At 35.7% G+C, this 17631-nt stretch overlaps 1 protein-coding gene across 1 annotated transcript; it reads left to right on the forward strand.

Annotated features, from left to right (window-relative positions):
* Positions 1-2602: 2602 nt before the first annotated feature.
* On the forward strand, positions 2603-15254 carry LOC103781978 (contactin-5-like; the record flags this gene model as incomplete). The annotated part of the gene is made up of 4 exons (XM_008949708.1): positions 2603-2784; positions 11056-11192; positions 12971-13100; positions 15088-15254. Coding segments are annotated over 4 exons (616 nt in total), but the record flags the coding sequence as incomplete, so codon positions are not given.
* Between the last annotated feature and the right edge of the window lie 2377 nt (positions 15255-17631).

Raw genomic sequence — 17631 nt, forward strand, 5'->3', positions numbered from 1 at the left:
CATACTGATGAAGAAGAAAGTGAGGGGTTTTTTTTCAAATATGATTCCTAATGACTCAGAGAACAAGTTTCCTCTCTGTCATGTTGCACATATTTATTTTCTGTAGCAAACACAAAAGAAAATTAAAAAATATATATTTGAATGCAATTTAAAAGGAATTTTTCAAATCATCTTGTAGCAGCTAAATGAGACAACCTTTGAGGTTTATAGTGTCTTCATAATTTCTCAGAAATATACACTATGAAAACATCCCACTTACCACTCTGTTGAGCAGAACAAGTTTTATTCCATGACAGTAGAGCAAATTAACTTTTATTGCTGATTTGACTGGAAGCTGGGCTGGGGGGCAAATAAGGAATAATGGGCAACAAGCACGGTACCCTTATGGCACCAAATAGAGTATAATTGCACACCTACCTAATTCATAAAACAGCAGTTGCTGAGTAGTATTGCAACATACCAGCATAAAGTATTCCTACAGTGGACCTGTGTTGTGATTAGTAATGATTAATGAAACACTTGCCTGGTCATGGTAGCTGTTTTACACCCAGTGATCATGACATAATTAAATTCCATACAGAAAGAGGACAAGCATATAAGGAGTTTAGCCTTAAAGCTGAATGCAAAACAACAAGAGACTTACAAAATCTCCAGAAAGTCACTCTGGAAAGAATATAAATTTTAATATCAAAATGAAATGTGCATTAGACTTTTATTTATAAATTAGAAATAAAATATGAGAGCTAATAAATGGGGAAATAAACCAATACTGTAATTTCTACTACTTCTTATATGTATAAATAACTATCAAAGTATAGCAAATCAATATACGTAACTAAGGATGTGAAAGGAGTATCGTAAGTAGTAGGGTTAAAGACAGTAAGTTTTATTAGTACACCAGAGGCAGAAATACCCTATTTATTCTTTGTGTTTAGAATTGAAGAGGTTGAAATACTCATGTCAGGTAAGAATTAGAAGTTATTTTAATCTTCTAATTGAAAAGGATGTAAAACAACTTCTAATGGGAAGCAAACTTTGTAAATTAGACCCATATAAGCTGCACAGATGTGTCCTCAAACCAAAAAAATACCATACAACAAAATTTGAAAGCTGTCAGCAAGAAAGTAATTTAAGAATAATAATGAGCAAGCTATCGAGCTTCTGTGGTGATACAGTAGGGGAAAAGAAAGAGGTCATATGTTCCACATCTATCATATAAACCACAACCATCTATAAAAAGAAAAGGATATACATGATTGGAGTGCTGAAGAAAAAGAGATCAGTCTAGTTTGCTTACTAAGGAAAAAAAAAAAAAAGTTATTTAATTTGCATGGATGTAGTCCTTCCATGGGAGAGAGTGATAAAGGACCATTTTGCAATAGAGAGATATTGTAAGGGCTATGCCTCAGAGATGACTATACACATACTCAAAACAAAGTATCTTTTGTCAGGTTAAGTAATCAGTGTAGTAAACTGATAAGAGAAATAATGATTACTTGCTTCTGATATATTCAAATAAATAATGGATCTCATGGCACATGAGACTGTATGTTGGCTTTGTGAAGATAGTTATGTTAATAGGCTCAGTGAAATTCAGTGATTTGTGACACTCAGGAGGCAAGATTAGGGAAACCTTCTGACCTCCAAGTACAAGTCTGGGAATTTTCTAAATCTCTATAAAGTATTAAAAATTAGAGCATCTTGTCTGGAAGTTTGAGTTCAACTGCTTAACTCACAGCTTGATTTTAACTGGCTGAAGAATGACTAGAGCTTTACCCATGGTTGGTTGCCATGTCTGTATTTGTTAGAAGCCTCTGAATACTGAGGGAAAGGTGATTTTAATGCAACTACATATAGTTATAGAATCATAGACTAAGGTTGGAAAAGACCTCTAAGATCATCAAGTCCAACTGTCAACCCAACAGTACCATGACCACCAAACCATGTCCCGAAGTACCATGTCTCAGTATGAATGTAAAATGACAGTTTCCGTGTAGACCATCTTGGAATAGCAAGCTACAGTGGAAAGGTCTTTGACCTCTGCGAGCAGGCATATAAAGCTTGAGTCAGAAGTAGTAGTGCCATTATTGTATACTTCTTACACGAACAGTTTTGTAACTTGAAGTATATTGCAAAGGTCTCCAAACCTTTGATCACTTTAATTTATCCAAGATATTTTCACTTAGTGATCTCCTGAACTGCAGTTCCATTCCAGGAAAATTGGGATGTCTTGCAATTTGCTAAATTCATCCAGATTTTTGCACTGTTGTTTTGTTTTACTTATTCAGTGGAAGTGTTCAGGAGTAAAGCACAGAGTACTTTAATGTACTTCTACTGAAGCTCTAGAGAGAGTATTTCAGGTGATTTTCCCAATCTTAATAAAAACTTGGCCTCCCTTGTGGATGAAGGAGACGCATTCCATGTAGCAAACCGTTTTCTAAAGATTCCTTACAGGAAGTGGGGTATCAAGCATTGTATGAACCTTAATTATGGTTATATTTTATTGCTACTTAGGTTATTAATTTATTTAAACAACCAGATAACAGAATCTATATTTTCAATAGTGGAAGAGTGTTAACAATAATTTTACTAAATATTTCAGCCCTGTTCCAACAATCTCTTGGAGGAAAGTCAATGGTCACAATCCAAGCAAAGCCCGCCTGAGAAAATCCCAAGCTGTCCTTGAAATACCTAATGTGCAGCTAGAGGATGCGGGAATGTACGAGTGTAAGGCTGAAAACTCTCGTGGAAGAAACGTCTTCAGAGGACAACTACAAGTGTACAGTAAGTATAATTGTACACAGTATTATCCAAAAGTACTTTCTTTTTTTTTTTTGGAACAACAGATGAAGGGTGCTAAGGTCCAGTAGAAACAAAATATCTTTCTTCCAAAATGAAATTAGTATTGAATTAAGCTATAGGATTTTATTCATTAGTAATGCATTAAAGTCTGAAGTACAAATAAAGTCGACTTCCTCAAAGAACCGACTTAAATACAATTTCATGTTTGATGCTTATGGGTTTGGGTTTGCTTTTTTTTAGAGTATTACTATAATTTTAAAAGTCTATCTTTTTTTCTCTTAATATTATATATAACAATTATATGAGACCTAAGCATGTCAGAAAGCAATTTTAGAAATATCTTAGGATATTTATCAGTTTTATTAATGTTCCACTCTTGCCAAGCCCACGTACTGAGTTTTGTCAAATTCATTGTACACAAAACAGAGTTGGAGATGTGCTGTTTTTGTAGAATTTTCTCAACTGAGGCATGAACAATTTCTGAAGGTTCTGATTTTCAGAAAGTGATGAACATTTTCTCTCTAAGATTAATCTTTTTAGAAGCTTTTGAGTGAACATAAAAACAATTTAATCATGCATTAAATTGAAAAGAAAAAAAACCCACAACTTGAAATTAAAAATATTTAATGATGCCATGGTTTAACCCCAGCTGGCAGCTAATTCACACACAGCCATTTGTTCACTCTCCCTTGATGGGATGGGGAAGAGAATCAGAAGAGTAGAAGTGAGAAAATTCACGGGCTGACATGAAGACCGTTTCATAGGTAAAGCAAAAGACACATACATAAGCAAAGCAAAACTAGGAATCCATTCACTACTTCCCATCAGCAGACAGATGATCAGCCATCTCCAGAACAGCAGGGTGCCTTCACATGTAATGATTACATGGGAAGACAACCACTGCAACTCTGAACAACCATTCCTCCCTTCTTCCCCCAGTTTTATATGCTGAGCATGATGTCATATGGTGTAAAATAGCCCTTTGTTCAGTTGGGGTCGGTTGTCCCAGCTGTGACCGCTCTCAACGCCTTGTGCAGCCCCAGATTACTGGCTGATCAGGTGGTATGAGAAGCAGGAGAGGCCTTGACTGTGTGAGCAATAAGTGAAACATCTCTGTGCTATCAACACAGTACAAATCCAAACACAGTCCCCTACTAACTGCTATGAAGACAGACACCAGTCATAGCAGCACAGGTGAAAAGAATTAATTTTATAGAATATCGCTACTGTACCCTAGAGGCTAGAAAAATTAGCCTATATAAGACATGTCTTGAATACTTAAAAGTCAAAGTTTTCCTTACATTGAATATATGCTTGAATCACACCTACTTCTTATCAATTTAAGTTCTATCACCTACTATCAGTCCATGAATCCTACAACCTCATATACTTAGCAGAAAAGGTCTGCTGTGGAATACCATGCAAGTAATCTTTCAGATTCTGAATTTTTTTGTTTTCAAATATCATAGTCAATGGAATTTCAGCTGCTGCAGTTTAGACAGGTCCTCAGGCTAATAGATACTTTTAAGAAACAGTCTCTCCAGTTAATCAGTTTTATTTCTCTTCTCCTGATTTCAGTCTATGGCTCCTAGTGCTTTCTCCTCATTACTAACTATGCACAGCTCTTTGTTACACACTTTCATCAAATAACTGTAGACTGGCATCATATATTTATTTTCCACATATGTCAATATTTCTAGGTCCATAATCAATTTTCTTGTCTCCTCCAGCCTTCCAATGTCTTTATCTTAGCTCCCTTGGTTTTAGTGAGCATCGGCATATCTCTGAATGATGCTTCTCTCCTTACTTTTCATTCTCACCCATCTAGACTGGAGTCAATACTCCACTGATATTTCTCCAGTATTACAAATTCTTACTGTCAACTCCTTCCATGAAATTATAGCAGCTTCTGCTATGGTACCTTATAAAGAAGTTGCAATTATCTCTACCTCCCTCTTTCAGAATTAAAGGAACAGAAAAGATGCTTTTACTTTCCTCAAAAGCACCTTGCAGACCTGTACCAAAAAATCACAGCAAACGTGATGAAGTGTTCTACACAGCTCTGCCTCACTCATTAGCCTGGATACATTTTTGCTTTGAACAGAAAAAAAAAGATGGAGCACAAGGAGTCCACAGAAAGCATTTTCTATGTCAGTTTTGTTCCACTCTGTACAGATAGAAACATGAATTTTTTGTTCTCCACCACTGCTAAAATTATATTTTTTACGGACACTGCCTTTATGACTAGTGCACAACTTGTGCTAATTGGCATTTTTTGCAATAATATTAGAACAACCTCTTTAATATTTTAGAAAGAAGGTCTACTTCAGATTGTCTTATTGCTCTGATTGACAGATAATATGTGAGATATTATTTAATTTCTCCAAAGTCTATTATTATATGTTAAGACTATCCTACAGGTAAGTCAAAACCAGTTATGAGTCAGAGCTACATCCATCTGCATTAGCAAGGAGCAAACAAAGTCAGAACTGGTAACAGGGTTTCCAGATGGAGGAGACGAGCAGCAGCCTCTAGTACAGCAGAACAAGAGGCAAAGACTGTTACGAGCCCCCTGCAAGTACCTTTTCTTGGCCTTGAGATGAAATACTCCCTAGAGAGACTTGTAGCCCTCAGTACTCTTGAAGAAAAAACTAATGTCTCACTGGCTTGCAGACTTTGACAAGAATGGCTAAGAAGGTTTTTAGCAGCACAAAGTTTAGCCAAATGTTACTTTACGAAATTGTCCGCTTCCTTTGCTGCCAGCTGCTATGGCAGGATTTGGGGGAATTACTTGAAACAGCGTTTCCTGCTCTACCTCTTACTCATAACAACAGTCAACATGAATTATTTACAATTCTCTTTTCACTGGCATCTTATTCCTCCAGGATACAATGATTATTTTGGCTTAGAAATTCAGATGTAGGCCATCATTCCTTACCAGGGGTTTCTTGTTAAATTTCAGAGCAGGCTGTAGGACCAGCTGTGTCATAGTGAAGTCTCACAATTTGCATACCTCTAGGAACTTACTTGCTGTCTGTTTGAATCTTCTTCATTTCATCAGTTGCATCTGATCTGGGTCACCACTGAGTATTTCAGAGAAAGCCCAGGATGCCCATTTTGCCTGTCTGGTCACATTTAATCACAAACTAGTGATTTTTCTTTTTGTACCTGATGCTGCAATCCAGATACACCATGGCTGCCTGATGCAGCTGACACTTCAGATGTTGTTCAAAAAGTTGTATTTCAAATGCTGACAACTTCAGATTGTTGTAGTCTCAGCACTTAGTGGAAATTCAGCTGTAAAAATGGCAAAGGCATTAAAAACATAATTTTGGTAATGGAAGACATCCTCATATGCACTGCAACCTATTTTGAGAGGTGCTCATGCTGAAAGTTTTCATGAAATTTCATTCAAGTTGAAACTGATTAATAGAGGAGAGTACAAAAATTGAAATTTGGGTGAAGAAATTTGCTGTTAAGGTTCTGCAATCACAATTCCTCCACAAATCATGGCTAGTAGCATTTTCACAGTGGTAAGTGCTAGTCTGTGCAATTCCTGCTCCCGTCTCACCCTGAACCTCTCGGGTTTTCTTCTGTTACATACTCACTACTGTCAGTTCAGCAGAGGATAGTGATGTGAAGCAGACCTATAAACCACTTTTTTGGCTATTTTCTTTTTGGCTGGTTCAGTTCCCTGATCTGGCTCACAGCAGCATCCCATGAGCAGCACTGCTGCCATGAGCAGGAGGGGGATTTGCTACATAACAGAAGTAGAACAAGCATCTGGGGAGGAGGAATTTTTTTAATGCAGTTTAATGAACCACGCTGATTTTAAAAAATATTTTAATCATTTCCTTGTAAAAGCTATGTGACAGAAAATCCACTGGTGACAATATAGGTTAGTGCAATTCAGTAAATCTGGCTAGAGAGGAAGACATTTTTGTAGTCAGAATTACACCTTCAGTATATATGTGCTATCTTATCTTTCTCACTATACTAGCTACATATTCTTCTCCAACTGCCTACTTCCCAGTTGACCTCATGTCTAGAAAACTGGCTTTTTTCACCCCAAACCCTGTACTGATTCACATTTTAGGACATCATCCAGCATCATCTGTGTGTGCAAAAATTTGTGTCTAATTTTCTTTCGGTCAAAAAGTTGCTGAATATTTTGAAAGAGTAGGCTCAGTTTTCTGCATCTGAAATTCATTTTGCATAGAGGATATAAAAAAATGGCCTGTAAGCTTGCATATTTATTGCCAATTTGTGTTTGTAAAACATTGTGACATTTTTGAATAAACAGGTGCAGAAAGATAGCATAAAATAAATCAGGGACTGGACAGTGATTTTAAAATCTCAGAAGAACTTTATAAAGCTGTGGCTCAATATCAATAAAGATGACTGCATAATAAAACACATCCTTCTATTCTTAACATTCACTCCAAAACTCTCCACTGGACAGATAAAAACCAGGCAAACACCCATTTTTCCCCCAGATGAACGCTGCATTTATAAAAAGAAAAAAAGAACCTGTTACTTTTGAAATCTATTTAGATGTTTCTTAGAATTTATATTTTCTAATTAAAATTAAGAGTAATCATGGGATGAGATTTCCTTTGCCAACACGTATATAAGGACCATGCTAGCACATTTGAAAACAAACAAACAAACAAACAAAAACATTGTGTCAGAGGTTGTGCATCCAGTTAAATGGTTCACATTTTTAATTATTGACAGGATTTAAGAACACGTTATGATATTATGGATTATGGAGCAGAGACTGAACTCTCTGCAGCAAAGTACAGGGTACCTAGAGCAGAAAGGAAGCCAAAAAGCAGTGAAAACTTTCTCTCAGTAATTAATTATGCTCTATTCCTGCTACATCTACCTATTGTTTTGAACAATTTGTTCTCAAAAGGATGGGAATCTGAGTCATTGCTTTCAGTGACGGCAAGTTCAACAGCTTGAAAATTATGAATCCAAAGGCCATTTAGGCTATCAGGAGAAAATTCAGGGTAGAAATACTCCAGCTAATGAAAAGATTGTGATTACCAATTGATCGTATTAGGGATTTGCAGGTTTGTGGTTACAGAGGGAAACCGGTACCATAACTATGCTGTCAAGATGTGATCCAAAATCTGGGTTTCTTTACCTTGTCTGCGATACACCAATACACACACACAGCAAGCATTTTATTCCAGTTCTGTGCACAAAAGTGTGTTAGGTGGCAATATCACAAAGCTAGCAAACCACATAAAGGACCCACAATGCATTTATCCAGTTACATGATTAGTGAAAACCCACCTAAATTTACACTCATTGGTCAGTAGTTATGATCCCATCTGCTACTGGTTGGTTGTATTTAAATTAGCCTTCTTGCTATGTTAATCAGCACGCATGCTCCTTGTAGGTGGTGGTGGGGGAAAGTCTTTTTGGTCCTGAATTGAGTCAATAGTTAGTTACCACAGATTTTTGCTGACTTTTTGTTTCTTTGGCACTTACCCAGCTCTTGGGGCTTTCTGGTCAGGCTGTTCCCTTCTTATCAGGCTTTCAGCTCCTCTTCAAGGATATGGTCCTTAGCAAGGCGTGCGTTGTGTATACATGTGTATACAAGGTCATCTGGCTCACACAATAAAGCCACTGACCAATGATCCTTTTTAAAGGGCCACTGCAGTATACTTATCCCTAACCTCGGCAGTGCCACTATAGCTTAGCATTTACGTATACATATGTTAAAAACTGTTTCATGTAGATAACAAAGATAGCCACAGGGAGAGGGTAGGGAATGGAAACTGTGTACTGAGGAGAGCACTTCTGCAGCCAGGCTTGGGGACACAGTCTCATTTCAATGTAAACAGGTGTACACTCTAATTCTGAACACTCTGGTTCATGATAAGATCAAAATCAGCATAGAAAAATGAGCTTAAATATGCTTTTGGTCATATAGTAGAGTTTTCAGAAAAGCAAAATAATATAAAGAATGATATATGAGTAGGAACAGTTTGGTGTCTTTTTGAAACTGCATGATTTTATGGAACCATCATCTAACTTCTGTTAATTTTTGGTTACACATTAACTGTCACATCTTCCAAAAATCATATTAGCATACTAATTTTCAAAGGAAATAATTGCCTCAGCATGCTTTCTTTGTGTATACTGAAACACACAAAAAGAAAACAACAGCATCAACTGTATAATGCAATCTAATTATAGTTTTAGGGCAATTAGCAGACAACAAGTGAGCAGAGACTCTGTAAACTACTTCTGAGGATTTCCTGAGACCTTTTGATATAACTTAAGAATCAAGTGATCCAGCAAAGCAGAGCACATCTCAAGCATCTCATGCATTGCCTTGACTATAATAAGAACAAAGGAGCAGATGTTTTTGATCTTGGGTTTTGGAGTGAGGTTGGGTCAATCTGATCTTTTTTTCCCTCTCCTAAAACAGAGATGAGTGATTCTTTTTCTGATAGGTTTCCACCTTCTGACAACTGTCTGGTTAGGGACTGTGAAGCAGACTGCTTAGGAATGATAGACACCTCATTCACTTTCTTTATCATCCATGCACAAGATGTAAGCTAGAAGCAGTTAGTCACCTGTCATGCTTTTTCATATCTTCTCATATCTTTGATTGGTGACCTGTCAAATGCCAGCTACATTGAAAGATTTATTTTTAAACTCAATTCCCCATGTTTAAGTGCACTATCAATTAGCCAACATTTGAGGCAGAGGCTTTGTTTTGACAGAGCTTGGCTTCTATTAGTACCAAATAGAAGAATTTTACATTCCTTTAGCTACTTATTCTCTATTTGGAAAAAAAAAATATTAAAAATAAATAAATAAATAAAAATACCTCAGTATTTAATATCATTAGTTTAAGTAACTTCATCTATCATCCTTTTTGCTATACAAATTAATATGACTACAGTATGAAAACCCAAAAACTGGCTTCTAACCATACATTTGTTATGTCTTCATATGAATGCTCATTTCCCTGATGAGTCATACAAAGTTTTCCAAATTATAAGATCATACATATAGCTATCTGACTGACTGATAACATTAAAGATTTGCTTCCCTGAAAAAAAAATTTTAAAAATCCCTGCTTTTTCATACTGAGTTTGGCAAGGACAGGGTTAATATTCACCAGAAACTGGGAGGGGGCTGCAGCCAGAACAGACAACCAAACCAGCCACTGGGGTGTCCAACACCACAATGATGTCATACCTGCTATAGATGTGGGGGAGTGGGACTGTGGCACAGGACCCTCCTGTTGGTGCAGGTCTAGGCAGGCCTTGCATTTTATACCACTTGCTTTATATATTGTTTCATTACTATCATTGTTATTACTGCTGTTTTTTCTCTTGCATTGTTCTGTTAAATTCTCCTTACCTCAGCCCACAGGGTTTTGCCTTTTTCTCCCTATTCTCCTTCCCACCATACCAGGGTGTGGGCAGAGGAAGGTGTGTGAGCAAGTGGCAGCATGGTGCTCAGCTCCTGGCAGGGTCTAAACTGTGACACTTTGTGACAGGTTATTGCATGAAATGTAGGCACAAATGACATACACACCTAACAACCATCTACCTCCTTTTTAAAAAAAAAAAAAAAAGGTTTACCACTAATATGTTACAGTATAGTTTATGTTCTTGAAGAATGCTGGAAATGTCACGGGTTCTGTGCTTAAAAACACTGAAAGCGTTTTCTCCCTTTAAATATGAATTATACTCAAGACAGTTTAACAAAAATACATGCAAACCCTTTACTAAATGTACAGTCATTCTTTGCTGAATAAATCATGATTTCCTAGTAACCTGAGAAAACTACATGAAACAGTCTACGATGATTGACAAACAAGCAAACTTCATTAACAGCATTTCAATAGCTTAGGTCTTGAAAACTCACTAAATATTCTATTTTGACTACCAAGTAAGTGCTCTTAAAATCACTAATAATTAATGAAATAAAATATAGTACTATAATTTAATCCATTGGACTTTATTAAATCAGGCAAATTTCTATTCCTGTGTATAATACTTTGCACTCCTTGTTGCTATGACAGTATTTCCTTTAAAGTTAGTTTTGTTAATTTTATTGTTTTTCAGTTCCGTGTTTTTTTTTTTTTTTAAATGTGCTTCTTTCTGAGAGTAAGCGAAGCTTTGTAAATGCTATGATTTAATTAATTAGGTCTTTGCATATCAGCTAGAGACAGCAGTTTGTAAGCTTTACATATAGCACATTATTTTTTTCTTGCAGCCTACCCACAGTGGGTGGAGAAACTTAATGATACTCAATTAGACAGTGGAGATCAGCTCCGATGGGAATGTAAAGCCACTGGAAAGCCAAGGCCCACGTATCGTTGGCTGAAAAATGGAGTTCCTCTCTGGCCACAGGTACGTTAGGTGGGGAGTCACCAGTATGTTGCACGTTTCTCCTTTCATTCAGATAAAACCAATTAAAGAAAGTACTGAAAAGTACTTCAGAAATTACTGTTTCCTGTGTTAATTTCTTAAGACAGGTTTTCTATGTGTGTCCTCTCTGAACCATTTCAAGCAATGTAATTTGCTATTTGTATCTATTTTCTTCTCTATAAAAAATAGCAACAACCCAAAGTGCTGTATTTGCTGAATCAGATTCCTTCATGTTTCTCCCAATGTCATGTTGATGTTGATGTTATGTTATGTTATGTTGTGTTATATTTACCACAGTTTGTGTGTACATAATACTCTTCAAAACACTAGCAGGCTAATGTAAGAGTCATAGTGACTGACATTAATTCCCTGCAACTAATAAAACTCACCATCAAGACCATTCAAATATTCCATGTAAAACTCTTAAAATGTAAAATCTTTAACTACAGTCACCTGATACATTTTAGAAATAAATCTAAATAAAATTCTCTTTTCCTTTTAAAAGACCACTCATGGCATGGCTTGCCTTTTCTTTCACTTCATTGCGTTTCTCTCACTGGATCATCAACATATCATCCCACATCATGTGGGGTTTTGCCTAGCACCTTTCCAGTCCCAAAATATTTAAAGAAAATATTTGCAAATTTATTTCATGCATTTTTCCAGATTAAAATGTAGCTGTTCAATTTCAGGAGAAAATGTGTCCATTTGTAAATAAACTCACAGAATGGATTTCTGAATACAAAAGATGTAATGACTTACTTTTCAGTGAATGTCGCTTCTATCTGTGAACATCAACCAATTATGCAAACAATGAGAAAGGAAGGAAACATAAACACAGTTTACTTTAGAGGCTGTGAGACACTGAAAATAAGGTTATATGCCTTTATTTTATCCATTTCTGACTTTTTAGCTGAAGCTATTAGTCCTGAAATTGAAGCAATTTAAATATCTGTACTTTTGGGGTTTTTTGATTTTCCAAACCATTAGTTGCACTAGCTTCTGAAATTTCAAATTAAATTTAGGTTTAAACTGTGAGCTTACAACATAAAGAACTTTCTTCACAGTTTCCTCTACATTTCCAAACACTTTATTCTTTATCAATTTTTAATTACACCTACAACTGTAATAATGAAACATAGGGACATTTTAGAGCAGCTCAAATTATTCATGGCACAGCTCCAGGAGGTACACATTTCCATAATCAGCTACTAAAGCCCCTTCTCTTACAGCTGTGGTAATTAATTTCTAGTGGTGGACCTCCCAAATAAGAAATTTGCACTAATGATGAAGACAATCAGGCACCTTTACTCTTACTCATGCAAGCAATCTTTTATATCTACTTTTATGAAAATACTACCATAACTGAAATCAGACATTTGCTAGAGAAGTGAAAATCATCAGATATGTTACACCCAGAAGTGACTTCTTGCCTCATTAAAGATCCCGGGATGAACTACTTTTGAAAATCATGTAAGGGTAATAGCACAGGAACAAGAAAACAGACATTAGCAAGCTTTGAAGATAGCAAACTTGCACAAAAAATATTTAACTTTAAATATTTTGGGAGTTTTTTTCTGCCCTCTCCTATCTGCTTTGTTCTTGTCGTTCCTTATAACAAGAAGAAAGTAGGCTCAAGGAAATTGTTGCTCAGTTTTAGTTTACCTTAATGTCTTTTGTCCCTTTGAGTTAAGCTAGTATCACAACAAATTTCCAGTGCCTGCCTGCTTAAAGAATTATTTTTTTTTATTCCCTTACAGAGCAGGATTGAGATGATTAATGGTGTTCTGATGATACGCAGTGTGAATGTCTCAGATGCTGGAATGTATCAGTGTTTAGCAGAAAATAAGTATGGCACCATTTATGCCAGTGCTGAGCTAAAGATTTTAGGTGAGTATTAATGGCAAGTAACAGAATGTTCCTTTTTTTTTTTTTTTTCACTTTGATAATTGCATTTGTTCTCAGCCTGTTATGATAAGGAACAGCTTCTGCCAGTAAAAACTTAGCAGAGCATCTAAAAGTGGGTTCCTATTTATTCTTGTTATTTATGTGTGAGGGCTCCTTTTTTTTGAGAAAACACAGGTCTTTTTGTAAACTTAAAATTTTCTTTCATAAATTGCTAACAGTTACATTTTGTGACTATTTCTCACACAAGACTATCTCAATTCAAATAAATGGAATTTCTTTTTCTCACTCAAAAATAAGTGTAGAAGAAACTTAGAAAAAGTAAATACTTTAGTCTCCGTTAAAATTATAAATTAAATTATTTATACCAACACCATTATTCAAAGGTATTTAAGCATCATCTTAGTTTTAAAGGTGTAAAAATTTCCTATGAAGTCTCCAGAACTGATCAAATACTGAAAATTACATACTTAAGCTTAAGACATACACAGTAAAGCAAATACACTACACAGTATTACCCAGAAATACAAGAAAAATATCATTATTCAAAAGCTGAATTGGGGAGTTAATGAAGAAAAACTTGAAGTATATCTTTCCAATACTCTAGTTTGCCTTCAAGCAAACTGTGGCAACACACAGTGTGACAATAGTGATAAGAAGACTTGCATGGGGTTAAGTGAGACAGAGTTGTAAAAGTCCTATGATCTTTATTAGAGTATGGTATAGCTGGAAAACAAGTGTCTGTGAAAGTAATTAAATGACCATATCAGAGATTAGAGGTCTCTGCACTGTTCAAACCTTGCAAATTTCAAAACCTGTGCCTGTGATTCGTTCTTATAAACCCCCAGAAAAATGAAAAAAAAAAAAAAGCTGAAGTTACTGAAGAAATTTACATCTGAGCTGAGATTTGGTTCCTCTGAATAACCTATCTAGTGCATTTCCATGGTTTCCTAGCTGGGCAACTTTAGAATTTCACTGATAAGTCTTCAAAATATTTCTGTCCAGCCATAAATTAAAAGCCACAGCCAGTGGTTGCTCTCTTGCCATCACGTTTCTTTGTTGAAGTTATACCCATGTCAAATTTTAGCCATAGTGTTGCATTAAAGAAGCAGTTGTCTTTAATCTTCTGAATTATTAAAGGTAAAAGAACAGTGTAAATTGTCCATATAAATACCTCTGGTATGGAAATTGCCCAAAATAATGGTAGGACATTCTTACATATTTGAGGCAACTGCAGGGAATAAGTGCAAGGGTTGGGGGCATGGCTTTAGTTTTTCAAAATTAGATTTAGAAAAACACAAAGAAATGAGATTACTTGAGAGTAACTGTCCTTTCTCTGTATGAATTACAGTGCTTGCTGTCATTTTGTGATACATTACCATGTCTGATATATTGTAATCAATGAGACTTCTTGAAATGTAAAATACTAGAGCAAGACATGGTTAAATATCTTTTATTAAGAAGTTCTCACTTTTTAGCTCCTATTCAAGCAAATATAAAAATGGAAAGGTGTTAAATTTCTCTATGGTAATACTTTCTATAGGAGTTAACTCTAGCAAGTTTCATTTTATATAGTTATGTAATTTAAACTTACTTCCATTATGAACTAGTTACTTGTAAGAAGCTATCTATGAAATTAAAAAAGAAATTGGAAAAGGTATAGCTAAATCAGCTGTTGTATTTAACTTCTAAAGCTGGTGGGTTTCACAAGTAATATTACTTTGGTATGCTGATGTGAAGCACATCTCACTGATTCATAACAATTAAGTTATAGACCTTCTGCATAGTTTTGGCTGCTGATTTCAAATATTTTTGTAAAATTCCATCTAATTCGCAGTGTAATAATTTCCAAGCCCAAAACTAGAGATTCTATACCCCAAACCAAATCTATTATTCTAATATTCTATTAGAAAGTAATGAAACAGGAAACCGAGATTATTCTCTGTTGAGTTAATATACTTCTTTTTAACAGCTTCAGCTCCCTCTTTCCCAGTAAATCAAATGAGGAAAACCATAATTATTACCAAGGGACAAGAAGTTGTCATTGAGTGCAAGCCACAAGCCTCTCCAAAGCCAACTATCACTTGGAAGAAAGGAGACAAACCATTAAGGGAGAGTAAGAGGTCAGAAGCCTGTTCGGTAAACCAAATATTGTGTTTGATTGATTCTGTAATATGATATGAAAATATAGCTACTGAGAAGAACATGCATATGTTAGCATGGGTATGGCATAATTATTTTGTCAAGCTGATTTGTCTGACAGTAGTGACTTGGTTGTTTGCACAATATTGAAATGATGAATTTTAAAATTGTTCAGAGATGCATTCAGAGACAGATGAAAGGAAGGTATTATATTTGGTTTTTTTTCTCTTTTTTCTGTTACTCATTTTGAAAATGTTTCTGTTACACTGTAGAGATGCTACAAATTTACTATATGAGAGTGTTAAAAGCATAGAAGCTGAAGCAGTCAGGACCACATAAAATATCAAAAGTGCTTATTCATTTGAAATAATTTTAATAACGCAGTTTTGCAGGTTGATCACAATGGAAGCTGTCTAAGAATAGTTTTTAAAGTATTCAGGGAAGAAAAATACAGTTCCATTATAGGATTTAATTATACAAGCAATTTCTGTACTCAGCAGCACATCTGCTTAACAGAATATGTTTGAATAAATAAGTTCTGTCCATTTTTTTATGTTAAACATAGTTTAAACACTGCAGGTTAAATGCCAGGTGTAATTGCACTTTACAAGATTTCATGTGTGTAAACTAGAATAGTTTTATAACCCTGCGCATGGTCATTAAGTACACAGAGCAGTCTTATCTTACTTCTGGTAATGTATGTGAATGAACCACTTAAACTGACTTGTGGCATTAATTGAAAAGGTAAAAGAAAGGCCTCTTTGTTCATTTGTGCAAAACTGATAAAAGCAGTAGAAAGCGCCTGTCCTCGTTAGCTGCAAAAGCCATTTCATCCAGGTGAGGTTTATTTTCATCTCATTTGTTTTGCTCTGAGAAGGAAAAATGGGTAACTTTTCATGCCATATTGGCTCTTTGTGGGGGCAGAGCATTTTACTGACAGGTATGAGCTGTATGGTATATATTGACAAGATATGAAAGAATGATAATACAAAGATACTGATAACATCAAATATTCTGAGACTGATGTTATGGCTACATAGTTCACTGTTTTCACTGCATGACCTTTTTATCTCATCTCCATAGAACTCACTATGGTTTCTCTGATCACCATATGTAAATCACATTTTAATTCAAGACCAGTAAAACGTTTTGGTGATTACTTAATGTCTGTCCAAACACAGCCTAACTCTGAAGTTAAAATCTCATACAAATAAGATCTGGAGCTACATTTTTGGTATTTGCAGCTTTTAATACTTGCTTATTTTGACAGTGTCTGGATTAGGAAATGATGAAAGATAGAAGATAAAAAGCTAGTTGAACTATTTCAAATCCTTGAAAGACTTGGCATGTATGGAACTTAAGTTTTAGTCAGGTGCTTGTCATTCAGAGCAGTTCCCCTGCATATACTCTTTATAGAGATGTGGGGATGAGAGGAATATCAGTTTCAAGGGAACTCAGTTCTGCCTCTTCATACATGTTTGAAGAGGAGACGAGGAAGCCTATCATGATTTTGGTAAAGGAAGTGTAAACCAATGGAGGTATGTGTGTTTCTGTCTTTTGGATACTCTGAGAAGGAACCATTGGAAGGAAAATGTGTAAAACATTTAAAAAAAGGAATAGCCTGGCATGAGGAGCACATATATGTACTTTAGAAATGGGCTTTCTCCACAGAATGCTGATAAAAACCCCAGCAAAAAAACAGTTAGGAACTGTCATGTGATGAGTTTGCACAGAAAGTTAAACCATCAAAGTTTAAATAAATAGTAACAAATTCTGATTAAATAATAGAGTAAAAGTAGAACAGCAGAATTTTTTTTCTTTTCTGCCACAGCTTATTCCTCTTCTAGAGTGCCTGTACCAAGCGCATGCTGTGTTTTATTTTTTGCTGAGGCTGCCACCCTGGAATAGGAATTCACTCCATTTAATCACATCCAATAGAAAAGTCTCATTATGAAAGAGATCTTCCCCTCTACAGAGAAGAAGAAATTCCACTAAACTAGTAGGTCTCCTCTTCCAAGCTTTGTTCTGTCCTTAGGTGTTCCTCCATACAACCAAAACCTTGTTGACAGAAATACCTCATGACATATTCATTTGTAACTGAGCAGAAGGCTGTTCATTCCTTTGGGACTTGTGGCTCTGTACAGTGCTTGCTGCAGTCAGACCTTGACTCTAGCTCCTTGAATTTAATGCAGTTTGAAAGTCTCAAATATTTCAGAATCATTCATATGTTACCGTTCACTTGGCAACATAACTCTGGAAAGAGTCTTCATGAGCTCCATCTCTTGGTCTATTTTTACCTTTGAACAAATTATCCAACTCAAGGTCTCCATATTCACAATCTATGCTAGGTTTGCTCCCCCTGGTGAGCAGTCAT

The sequence above is a fragment of the Merops nubicus genome, unplaced genomic scaffold, assembly GCF_000691845.1.
Source record: "Merops nubicus isolate BGI_N331 unplaced genomic scaffold, ASM69184v1 scaffold45011, whole genome shotgun sequence".
NCBI lineage: Eukaryota > Metazoa > Chordata > Aves > Coraciiformes > Meropidae > Merops > Merops nubicus.